Source organism: Ovis aries, chromosome 13 (assembly GCF_016772045.2).
Source record: "Ovis aries strain OAR_USU_Benz2616 breed Rambouillet chromosome 13, ARS-UI_Ramb_v3.0, whole genome shotgun sequence".
In the NCBI taxonomy this organism is placed as follows: Eukaryota; Metazoa; Chordata; class Mammalia; order Artiodactyla; family Bovidae; genus Ovis; species Ovis aries.
Window position 1 is genome coordinate 63,133,719 of NC_056066.1, and position 12,220 is coordinate 63,145,938.

General features: G+C 55.5%; 2 protein-coding genes across 2 annotated transcripts in view; both read right to left on the bottom strand.

Moving 5' to 3' along the window:
* Positions 1-553: 553 nt before the first annotated feature.
* E2F1 (E2F transcription factor 1) lies at positions 554-9,945 on the bottom strand. Its single transcript, XM_027977091.2, has 7 exons — positions 9,552-9,945; positions 4,900-4,990; positions 4,310-4,529; positions 3,350-3,502; positions 2,309-2,423; positions 1,983-2,208; positions 554-1,864 (listed from the first exon to the last, which is right to left on the bottom strand). Exons 1-7 carry the CDS (start codon positions 9,810-9,812, stop codon positions 1,617-1,619), a joined length of 1,314 nt encoding a protein of 437 aa, XP_027832892.1. The 5' UTR covers positions 9,813-9,945; the 3' UTR covers positions 554-1,616.
* The window catches only part of PXMP4 (peroxisomal membrane protein 4), a 31,808-nt gene continuing 24,487 nt past the window's right edge, over positions 4,900-12,220 (bottom strand). The window contains exon 5 of the transcript XR_006055770.1: positions 4,900-4,990. The gene's annotated coding sequence lies outside the window, so the exon portion shown is untranslated. The remainder of the gene's footprint in view (positions 4,991-12,220) is intronic.

Consider the following 12,220-nt stretch of genomic DNA (forward strand, 5'->3'; position numbering starts at 1 on the left):
CCCTCAGCTCAGGGCTCCAGCCACCCTGGTTTCTCTCGGGTCCTGGGCCCATATTGCCTTCTCCTGGTTGGTGTATTCCTCTTCCTTCTCAGTTAATTTCTACTATCCCACAGCCTTAGGTCAGGCACCACCTTTTCCAGGAAGCTCTCCCTGATTTTCTCGTTTATTTGAGAGTTTCCTCCAGCAGATTCTGAGAGCTCCACAAAGGGAGGAACACGTCCCCAGAACCTGACACAGAATCAGCTGGTTGTAATTATCTGCTGCCTGTTTACAAATGTCCAGAAACATCTGGACGGAGCATAGCCAACTGATCAGGGTGGCCTCTCTGTGGCTGGAAAAAGGAATTCATTGCTTACTTTACTCAACCAGTTTTTTAATTAGGATTAAAAAAAGGTGATGAAAACGATTATTCTTGGGGCTGTGAGGCTCAAATAAAATGAAGCCAGGCAGGGACAGGGAAACGTAAAGTAGGGAATGGTCATCACACCAGCAACCTTGACCTCTCCCACCCACAGACCTGCTCCCAGTACAGAGTCCCCAAACAGGGCCCAAACACCATCAATATATTTATTAAAACCAAAGCAGAGGGAACAGAGCTGTTAGGAAGGCAAATCAAAGTGCAGATTGGAGGGTGGGGCAGAGCAAGAAGTAGGGTGGAGGGGGCACTTCAAACGCCACAGGAAGGGCCCCTGTGGTCTGGGCTGGGGGGGGGAGGCCCTTCACCCCACCCCTCCCGCCCACCCTGTCAGTGAAGGTCCCCCACTCACCTCTCCCATCTCACATCCATCCTGGGGGCAGCTGGGGCCCTGCAGGGACCCCGTCGGGAGGGACCACCCCCTCAATCCACCCATGGCTGTCAGTCAGTCAGTCTGTGTCTCCCTCCCTCGCTTTCCGAATAAATAAACCACTCAGGCCTCAGCTCCTTCGGAGTGGGGCAAAGAACAGCTCAAGGACCCCTGCCCTCACTCAGGGAGTAAGGGAGTTGCGGCACCAGTCCCACATCCCTCCTACCCTTTGCTGATGCCCCAAGCTTGCCAAAAAGGCCTTGATAAATAAATAACGCTCCATTAAAGCTTCAATCAGAAAAACCTTTAAGACGATAGAAGTGCTCTCGCTGTCCTGCCAACAAGCAGGCCAAGGCCTCGCCACCTGGCCTGGTCAGCACACAGGATTCTGGGGGCAGGTGGCCACCCTGGGCCTCATGGGGCCCCTGGAGCAAGAAGACCAAAAGTGCAGTTAGAGCCCCCACCACGCGCACACATGGACTCATGCACACACACGTGGACACACTGGGGCGTGTTTTCAGTGCACGCACAGATGTGTTCACCTTCATTCCCCGGGACATGCACACACACATGCTCACACACCACTCACCCCGTGGACACACACGTCGGGGCTTGGGTGCATGCACAAACACCACAAACAGAATTCTTCCCTTCCTGGCTTGCTCAGCCTCCTGGCAGGAGCCAGGCTCCAGAGCTAGAAGCCTCTGGAGGTAGGAGAGAGGGGCATAAATTAAATGTTTCCAATTAGGCTAGGACGGCCAGGGGCGGGGGGCTCCAGGGCTGCAGAGACGGGGTGGGCATCTCAGGAGGCCCTGGTCCCCCTGAGCCCCGTCAGAAATCCAGGGGAGTGAGGTCCCCAAAGTCACAGTCGAAGAGGTCTCTGATGCCCTCACCCTCCTCGAGGCCAAAGTGGTAGTCGAGGGCCTCGTGGGGGGGCGACAGGCTGATGAACTCCTCGGGGAGGAGGCCGGAGAAGTCCTCCTTCACGTGCTCCAGGAGTGAGTCGGCCGCCACGAGTGGGGACAGGCGGTCCTCGTCCACGGGGGCCCGCAGGCCACCCATCCGGGAAAGCAGAGGCTCTGGGGAGATGCAGGAGCATCACAGCCGGGGACACCCCCGGCAGGGAGGGGCTGACACACCTGCCCACCCACCTCGGGGAGGGGCCGGGCCCACCCTGCCCACCCGGCCTTCACCAACCTTGCTCCAGGCTGAGCAGGGACTGACTGGGATCCGTGGCAGGGGATGAGGGAGGTGACGACGGTGGTGGTGGCACCGCGGTGGCAAGGTCAGCTGCCCTCTCCTCCTCCCCCGAAGCTGCCCCCTGGGACGGGGTCTTTCCAGGGCTGGTTCCGCCCACACTCTCCTCAGGGCACAGGAAAACGTCGATGGGGCCTTGTTTGCTCTTAAGGGAGATCTGAAAGTTCTGGATGGAGGTAGCAGGCAGGGTAAACTGAGGCTCAGCTGGACTACCAGCCCAGCCCAGTCCAGTCCATCCTAGTCCCGTCTAGACTCCCAGGTCTCACCTCCGAGGAGTCCACGGCTTGGAGCTGGGTCTCAGGGGGGGCCTTGATCACCATGACCATCTGCTCTGCAGGGTCTGCAATGCTACGAAGGTCCTGGCAGGTCACATAGGCCAGGGTTGGTGGAGTCAAGGACCACATGATCTTTGGCCTTTGGGGGCCACCCACCCAGACAGCTCAGAAGGCAGAGCCCATCGCTGCCTAGTCACTCCTGTCCTCTGCATCACCCACTCCAAGGCCTGGCACATGGTTGGGGGTCAAGCAGATCTCATGCCCTTGAGCCTGCTTCTACATCTATACAATGAGATCACTCTACCTATTGAAGCTCAAGGTAATGACAGCTGCCTATAATCATTTCATAAAAATTACTTAAATCCAGGCATAGTCCTAAGAATTTATTCTGACCCATGACCTTGATGTCAATTAGTGTGTGTGTGTGTGTGTGTGTGTGTGTGTGTGTAAGTGTTAAATTCTCAGTCATGTCTGACTCTATGACCTCATGGACTATAGTCCACCAGGCTCCTCTGTCCATGGAATTCTCCAGGCAAGAATACTGGAATGGGTTGCCATTCTCTTTTCCAGGGAATCCTCCTGACCCAGGGATCAAACCCGGGTCTCCCACACTGCAGGCAGATTCTTTACCGTCTGAGCCGTTATCTCCAAAATGTATAAACATAACTTCTTTCAAAATAAAGTTTATATTTTTGCAAATAAAAGCAACTCTAACCTTGAAGCTACAACCAGGTATTAAATCCCTGTATTAAATAAATGTTATCCCTGTGTTAAATAAACCAGTTATTACTGATATTAGCTTTTCTGGTTTTAATCCGAAAAGCTTTGAAGTAGGATTGTTTTTCCCCTTTTCCAGAGGAAGCTGAGACTCAGAGAGGTTAAGTAACTTGTCCAGTGTCACACTGGGAGTGAATGCTGAGCCAGGACCGGTATCCAAAGCCAGAACTCTTTCCTGAATCCAGGGCCCAAGGTAAGGCCCTCCACTCCCACTTAGATGGGGCCCTGGTGACCCTCCAGGCAGTTCAAGGATATCGCTGGCTGTCCGCATCCTCGGAGAGCAGACGCAGCTGGGTGCTGCAGATGTGGAGCAGGTGATCCAGCTGCTGCTCGCTCTCCTGCAGTTGCTGGAGGTCCTGGGTCAATCCTTCAAGCCGCCCACCGATCCCCACCGTTGCATGGTTGCCTCTGCCAGGAGGCAACGGGAGGGGTCAGCAGCTCCCAGCCCCTCTTCCCTGGAGCTGTGACCCTCAGCAACCAGTCTGCTGCTGCCCCCTGCCCCTCACAGCCCGGCTCTTCAGCCAGGCTTCCAAGGCAGACTGGCTGGGTTCAGAGTTGGGCCTGAATGTCTGTGAACACTGGCCCTTGTAGGGGGCTGGATAAGTACACGAGGGCAGACATGCCGTGGAACACTCTGTAGTTGTGTAAAAAGACATGGATGCATTAGATGCAAAAATGGAAGCATTTGTAAGACATATCAAGTGAAAAGAAAATAAATAAATAAATCGATGTAGAATGGAATATTTACCCAAAACTGAAAACACAAATGTGTCAGAGCGTAGTAAGATGACCGGGGAAAGAGGCGAAAACGGGGGGAAAAAAAACTAAGAATTAACCAGAATAAAACAGCTGTGTTAGCCAAGCTCATCAACAGCAACAGAAGCCAGAACAGTGGTCACCTGGGTGGTATGAGGAAGGGACAATGTCTGGGAAGGGGCACAGAGGAAGTTTCTGGGCTGCTGGAAATGTTCCTTATCCTTATCCAGATGGTGGTTACCCAGGTGAAGAAATGGAAAGTTGCGCTGAGCTAGATAGGTAAGATTTGTGTTCTTTCCTGCATCCATCACCTCACGGAAGCCAGCTCTCCTCTCTAAACCTTGGTTTGCCCAGCTGTTAAGATGGGGAAGTGGGCAGCCGCAGCAGGTATGGCTCTTAGCTCCTCTGGCCCAGCCCACCCCAGGCCTCCGCCTACCCTCCTGTCCAGCTGGTACCTACAGCCACTGGATGTGGTTCTTGGACTTCTTGGCGATGAGCTGGATGCCCTCCAGGACGTTGGTGATGTCGTAGATGCGCCGTTTCTGCACCTTCAGCACCTCAGCCGCCCAGTTCAGGTCGACCACCCCATCGGCCGAGCGGCTCAGTAACTCCAAGAAGCGTTTGGTGGTCAGGTTCAACGATGTTTCATAGCGTGACTTCTCCCCTGGGGACTTCACACCTGGAGGCCAGGCAGGACAAGGTCTCTGAGCACCAACCCCAGCCACACTGGGCTCCCTGGCAATAGCAGGGCAGCAGGATGGCAGGGGGCAGATGGTTCCTTCCCTTTGGTGAGGGCCAAGCAGGGAAGCCCCATGACTGCTGCCTGCCAACCACAGCATTCCTCTTCCGGCTGGGGAACTTCCCACCCCCTAGGGCTTGGGGAAGCCATGCCAGGTGGCCACTCCAGCTGCCCCTTGGGGCCCCCCAAGGCCTGGATCAGACCCAGGCCTGACAGACCAGAGCTTACTCTGCAAGCATGCCTGTCTGTCCACGTCCCCTCAATGTGGGTCTGGCCAGGGGGCCTGCCTGAGCCCAAGCCCTGGGGCTACCTTTTCCTGGGTGGCGGCCTCTGCCCCGAGCTGGCCCGCTGCTCTCAGCCAGGTATTGATGGTCAGTTTCCAGGTTCAGCCTCCGCTTCACCTATGGCAAAAACAATGGGAGGATGCCCAGTAACCAGGAGAGTGGGGCCACAAGAGACCTGGCTGAGGACCGGGTGCTCCTGGGCCGCCCCCTGCTCGACCAGGATGCCCAGGAGTGTGAGTGAGGGGGCGTCCCAGGAAGCATGATCCTACCCCACAGGACAGAACACTCAACTGGAAGGCAGAAGTTCAAGCCCCAGTTCCGCTACTACCTCCCTGGGGGACCTGTGGTAGTCTGCAAATTTTTTTGCTTCTCCTCTTTTCAGCAGATGGAGCCTAATGTTCCCTTAAGTACGGGCCCGATCTGGTAACTCGCTTCTAATGAACAGAATGTGGTGGAAGTGACAGTATGTCACACCTGAGACAGGGTCACACAGGTACTGTAGCTTCCTCCTTGTCCTTTATTTGATCTCTCCCTCGTGGTTGGAGCTAGCGGCCATGTCACGTAGGCACTCAGGTAGCCCTAAGGAGGCCCAAGTGGCAAGAAACTAAAGCCCTGCCCCCAACAGCAACACGGGCAGGCTTAGAAACACATCCTCCTGGTCATGCCTTCTGATGACTGCAGCCGGGCCAACATTTTGGCACTAACCTCAGAAGAGGTCCTCAGCCACAAGCACCCAGCCAAGTCACCACTAAATTTCCCACCCTCAGAAACCATATAACAAATGTCTGATGTCTTAAGCCGTTGGGATACTGATCTCCTAAGGGGGTAACTACCTCTCTCTGGTTTCTGATTTGTCTGTGAATACGGCAGCACAATCATGGCCCCATTTTACAGGTAGGACAACCGAAGCCCAGAAAGACTCAAGGTGATACAGGCAGGAAGTGCCAGAGCCAGGATTCCCGCACGAGGATGGAGACTGCCCTGGGGATTTCACAGGCATCTCCCTCATATTCTGACCCAAACCAGCAATACCTGCCCCTCTGCCACCCACAGGGTTTCCTGAGCTAGAACCTGGTTCAGGCCCATCCACTGCCCTCATCGCATCTAGCTGCCAAAAATCCCATCACCACAGCCACTGGCACCTCCTATCTGGACCACCCAGCTGTCTTCCCACTGGTCTCCCTGCCTCCGTCTGTCCCCTCCACCTTAGTACCCTCATCTGCCACCACTTTTCCCACAGGAACTTCTGCTGAGCTTCTGAGTTTCTTCACAGACCTGCACCTCCAAGCCTTAGCCCATGCTGGTCCCTCCCTGGCTGGCCCTCGCCTCCCTCCCTCCCAGTTCACACCAACGCTTCCCCCTCCAGAGAGGCACCTTACTCATCACCTCAGTCTTTTCAATCAATCGCGCAATAGAAACTGAGCCTCATCTCCCTCAGGACGGCTGCAAACCCAACCCTTTCCCACATGGTCTCTCGCCACAAATTTCTGCAAGTGTGTTTGTCTCACCCAGAGGCCAGGGAGCCCCTCAGAGGCGGGCACTGGGTCTGAATAATCCCTGCACATAAGGTCTGGGCATCAGCACGTTTGCTGAATGAATCGCCCCACATGCTGCCGGACTCAGATACTCTCACATAGGCACTCGTGGATTTCCTCAGTCGTCTGCCAATATCAGAGCTAATGCATGCTGACTGCTTCCTGTGTCCTGAGCACTGCTAGGTAACTGCTTCACCTGTGTGTGATCACCGACAACCTCCAGCCGCCTTGCAGCAGGGGTTCTGATGACTTCCACTTCCTGAGGAGTCTGCACCTCGCAGAGGTCACACAGTGAGGTGGAGTCAGGATTCGAACCTTAGTGGGCTGGGCAGAGGTTCATCCGGAAGCCAGGCTCCCGCAAGCCAAACCACAATGTACCCGCTCTCCAGCCTCGCCCCAGAGCTCTGAACTCTTGCATGTTCCAGCCAACCGCACCCTTTGCCTCCTTCCTGTCCTCGCAAAAGGGTGCCCGAGCTGAAGGCGGATCCATGCCACACTCAGAGATGCAGGCACAGGGACCCAAAAAGCAGGGATGAAAGAAATCCGGATGACTCAAATACCTATCCATGGGAGAGGCCACAAAAACTGGTTCATCCAGCCCTTGGAATACCACACTGCTGTCAAGAAGGATGGGGGCAGGTTGATACAAAACTCCCAAAGACATATTGACAAGAAAAACACGGTTAAGAAGCAATCCGTTTATGTGATCCCTTTTCGGGATCAAAAAGCTCATGAAACCACTTTCTCTGCTTCAGTTTGTATTATTATAGAATCCATTTCAAGAGTAACCTTGGTATCAGGGTGAGGACCATGAGGAATTGCTGCCTTGTCTCTAAAGTGGGGATGATGTGCTATCGGAACACAGGAAGAGAAAAAAGAAAAAATGGATGGGGCTGGGGATCTTGTCCCCCTCAACTTTCGCATCTCTTCCATAGTAAATATGCATTACATCCAGTTTGTTTTTTAAGAGCCATGACAACAGGGGAGATGTGGACCGGAAGAGCCAGGAGGAATGGTTGAATTGCACAGAGCCTTGTAGGCAGGAGGTACTCAATGAATGCTCACTTGTGCAGAAGCTGAGCCTGTAGCTTGTTTCAAGGACTGCCCCCAAACAAATGCTAGTGCAGAGGGTGAGTGGAGGCCACAGCTCAGATAGCCAGTGGCTACTCACAGGTACAATGTTAGGAGGTGTTGCACAGCAAAAGCTGGGCCCATGTTTCTGAACTACAGCAGCAAGGTGGTACTGGGCCCTACTCCTGCTCACGGCAGAAAACACGTACTAGCCCTTAAGTACTGTGACGGCAGAGGCTCTTTACGTGCCTGTGCCTAGAACCTCAGAGGCACTCACTAACAACTGCTGAATGAATGGAATGCTCAGACCCAGTGAGGCTGCCCCTGACACCCTGGGTGTGGAGCAGAGGGCAAACTTCCTGATCCCAGTCCCTGGCTGTCCCTCTAAGCCTGAAGCTCCATTGCCCAAGGGCAGGACCTGGGCCTAAGCACCTGTCCATCAGCTAAATGGAGGCTACTCGATCAGGCTCCAAGCTGGTACCTGCAGGGACAGGTTGCTGGGGTATAGGAGACCAATCAGGGGACCCACCCTGTGCAACTTCCCTCCCTCTCACTCATTTGGAGGAAGGGACCCTGGGCTTCCTACAATCTCTATTAGCATCTCCAGGAAGTAAGGCATGCCAGCAGTTAACCACTCAGGAAATCTGGTCTGGTCCCACCACTCATGAGCTGACTCACCAGGGAAGGTTCTAACATCTCTAAGCCTCAGCTTCCCTATCTGTAAAACGGGAAAGCTGTTGACAGGGTTAAATGAGTTAATTGGGTAAAGTGCTTGGCACATGGCCTAACTCACAAAACAGTCTCAAAACAATGGTGCCTCCTATTGTTATTATTAGCATCTCAGTGATTCCGGAAGGAAGGATGTACTGGGCAGGGGGCCAAAGGGGTCGGGGGAACCTTGTTGGGATGTCTCAGGGACCAGCTGCTACCCAGGCCTCCATCAGCAGCTGGGCTTCCACCTCCTTGCCCTGGGCCCTGCCTCCCTGCCTCAACTTGCTCAGCCAACTGTGCTGAGACCCCATCCTGCCTGCCCATCCATGCCCTAACTTTACCCACAGGCTGCACCAGTCAAACTGGTCTCCACGCCCTGTCCTGCAGCCCACAGGACCAAGCTCTAGGCCTCCGCCCCCTCCTTCCCCCCACCTCCTAATTCAGACACCTCTCTGGGCCCCCTAGTCTCAACTGTCTTTAGCCTCTCGCTGTGCAGGGAGCACTTTATCAAGGGATATCCCTGGGGCATTTACTCTCTCCTGGTACTGGGGGCCTCCTCACCAGCTCCCAGAGGCCTAGCCCACCCAGGACTTCCACTGGGGCCCGGGGGTCTGCCTGCCTGATTAATGAGGTTCCATGGCAACCAGGGCCTGGGAGGGTGGAGGGTGGCAGATGGAAGGACAGGCAGAGGGAGGGGATCAGCAGCTGGCCCAGTTACCCCCGCCCCTGCAGAGAAGGCCTCCCAGCCAGGCAGCCTGTCCCCAGAGGCCCGGAGGGCCAGGCCTGCACCTGGCAGTCCCAGAGGCAGGAAGGAGGGTCTCCTCAATGGCTCTTCTACGGACTGGTCCCAGAACACCCCACTTTGACCTCCCCAAGCAGCCATGCCCACCACCCAGCCACAAGTTATGGTCTGAAGCCAGAAGGCCTCAGTTTAAATCCCACTTGCAGCCTTGTGACCAGGGGGCAAGCCACTTCCCGTCTCTGGGCACAGTTCAGATGGGCACAGTGACAACACCGAGCTCACAGCATGGATGTGAGTTTTAGCTGCCTTGAAGTCAGCCAAAGGCCTGGCATGCAGTCAGCGACAGCTGAATACACGTGGACCATTATTATCATTGAGTCTGCTCCGGCGAGGAAGCTGAGGCCCACAGCACAGAGCAGCAAACAAGGACTGGCCCGAGGTCACCCCGCACCCCAGGGCGGAGCCCCGAGGCCCAACCCAGGCTCGGCACCGCCCAGCCTGGACGCCTCAGCCCACCCTCCCCCGCCCCCGCTGCCGCCGGGCCAAACATTGCGCCCCGCCCGGGTCTGCGCAGGGGTCCAAGGCAGCGCACTCAGCCCAGTGTCCCTGATGTCCGTACCGGCGGGCGGCCGAGCGCGGGGCGCGGCGCGCTGGGTGTGGGCCGGGGCGCCTGCGGCGTGGCGAAGAGCAGCAGGTCAGGGTCCCGGGGGCCGGCGGCCGGTGCGGCGGGGCCGGCGGGGGCCGGCGGGGCGCTGGCGTCCTGCGCGGTGGAGATGATGACGATCTGCGAGGAGTCGAGCAGCCGCAGCGCGCCGGCCCCGAGCAAGGCCTCCAGCGCCGGCGCGCAAGGGCCGCCCGCGGGGGCCCCGGCCACGGCCATGGCGCTCACGGCCCGCGCGGCCCGGGTGGCAGTCGGCGGCGGCGGCGCGGGCCCATGGCGGCAGGCCGAGGCGAGGGCTAGATCCCGCTCCGGATCCCGCTCCGCCCCCGGCCGCCGCTGCCTGCAAAGTCCCGGCCACTTTTACGCGCCAAATCCTTTTTGCCGCGAAAGAGCCACGAGCCGCCGAGCGCTACCACCATTGGCTGCCCGGACTGTGACGGAGGCGACGGCGACGTCACCCATTGGCTGCAGCGCGCCGGTCCGGCGGCGGAGGGCGGGACGGGGCGGCGGCGCGAGGGAGCACGACCAATCGGGGGTCGGGGCGCGCGCAGGCTTTGTCGGGGCGGTGCCAGGCGCGTTCGCACTCCCCGCCCTCAGAGGGGACGGCCCCTGTCCGAGGAGTGGTGGCCCCACCCCCTCCCCGACGCACCCCCATCTGGCCGATGCCTGTAAGTTGAGGACAGAATGTCCATTAAGCATATCTCAACGTCAGCAGACCCCACGTGACCCCGATAACTCTCACCTGTGGCCCCGACACTCTCGGCCAGATCTCTAGAAACTGCCCCTCCTCTCTTCTCGGTTCTCAGGCCCACCTCCAAGCTCCGGCCACTTCTCCCTCAACTTCCGTCACCAAAGCCGTTCACTTTCAAATCGTGTGCCCACCCTATTCCTCTCACCCAGAGCCCAAGCAAAAGGGAGCTGTCAGAAAACGGGGAGGGATATCTGGACCAATACAGCTCTGGGCTTTTCTACAAGCCCTCCTATAGCTGGAAACTCCAGTACCCTATGCACAACTTCTGCGTGAACTGATTCACTCGTTCAACAAACGTTTTGAGAGCCGGCTCTAAGCCCCATTCTTGACTCTTGGCGCTAAGGAACTCACAGTTTAGTGAAAAAGGGAAGAGAGAAACAGGTACAAGCATTTACAACATGATGTGGAATTTTCACTATTAATTCCATGTTAGATCTCACAAAGGGAGGAGGTGAGTATGCTGAGCATGAAAATGCATTTAATCCGGAGGCCCTGGGACCTCTCCATCAGCCATTTCTCATTGCTCAGATCAGCTGATTTGAGCAGTACTGTCCCCTCCTCTATGCCAGGCTCTGTGCCAGCACTAAGGGCAGAGATGCAAAAGGCTTGATGATTTCTATGAACTTGCCTGCCATCTGGTGGGGACTGACCCATCAGGGGAAAAAAAAACACTAAGACGCAGTCAAGAATGAGATCCCTAGGCCCCATATAAATATCACTTCTTCCAGGGAACACTCAAGTATTGAAGTTACTCGCTTCCTCCACTGTCCACCCCCACTTCTGTTCCAGCACTGAGCGGGCACACTGGATCTCTTTATCTGCTTTCCTTATCAGACTGGGAGCTCCAATAGGGCCTCTTCCCAGCACTGGCCTGGTCCACAGTAGGTGCAGAGAAGGACTGTAAAAAGAAACAGGCTCACACTGGAGGCTACCTGGAATGTCCCAGGTCTCAGAATCACCTGGGTGCTTGTTAACTATGGGCCCACCCCATCCCTGCCAATTTAGAATCTAAGTGCCCAGGCATCATTTTCACAAGCAAACCCCTACTCTCATGCCAGGTGATTTTTATGTACGTTCACATTGGAGAACAAATCAGTGTACTTGTATAACCAAAATGTGTGGGGCAGCCTCAAATTACAGCACCTTGCAGACACTTAATAGCCTCAGTTTCCTCATCTGTAAAATGGGCTCACTGCCATTCCCCCACCTCACCTTCCAGGGTTGCCATGTGGATGAAAAGTATAAGGGATCTGAAAGTGTTTCAAAAACTATTAAGATGGGGTGGTTTAGGAACACAACAGGAGTTTCCTAAGCAGTTTGTGAAATTACTCATCACAAATCCTAGACTATATGAGCACTAGAAGGGACCAGAGAGACTAAATAAGCTTCTTACAGCACAGAAGGGAAAACTGAAGCCTATTCAGGAGTGAACCAGCCAGTGACACAATCTGGCAGGCAATGGATTTCCAGCCCCAGGGTTGACCTGTCCCCCTCCTCCCTCCCCAGTTCGAGAAGCTCCCACTAGAATGGTAGGTCTCATTCTAAATAGCCAAGCCAGATCCTGATAAGAGGGTAAGAGAAGCCAGCAGCATTCCCACTTCAGAGGGAATTTCCTTCCTTCACACATTCCCAAAGGGGCTCAACAACAGTAGCATTCATTCTGTGAAGCCCTTTCATGCCCAACAGTCATTCAGCAAACATTTATCACGCACCTATTATATACCAAGCACTGTACTGGTTCCCGGTGAAGGAAGACAGATACCATTATTATTGTCCCATTTAGGATGAGGAAACTGAGACCTAAAGGCCATGAGCTTACCTAGCCAATGAAAAAGCTTATTATTCAGACTCGATAAGACCAAAGCCTGGGGATTTT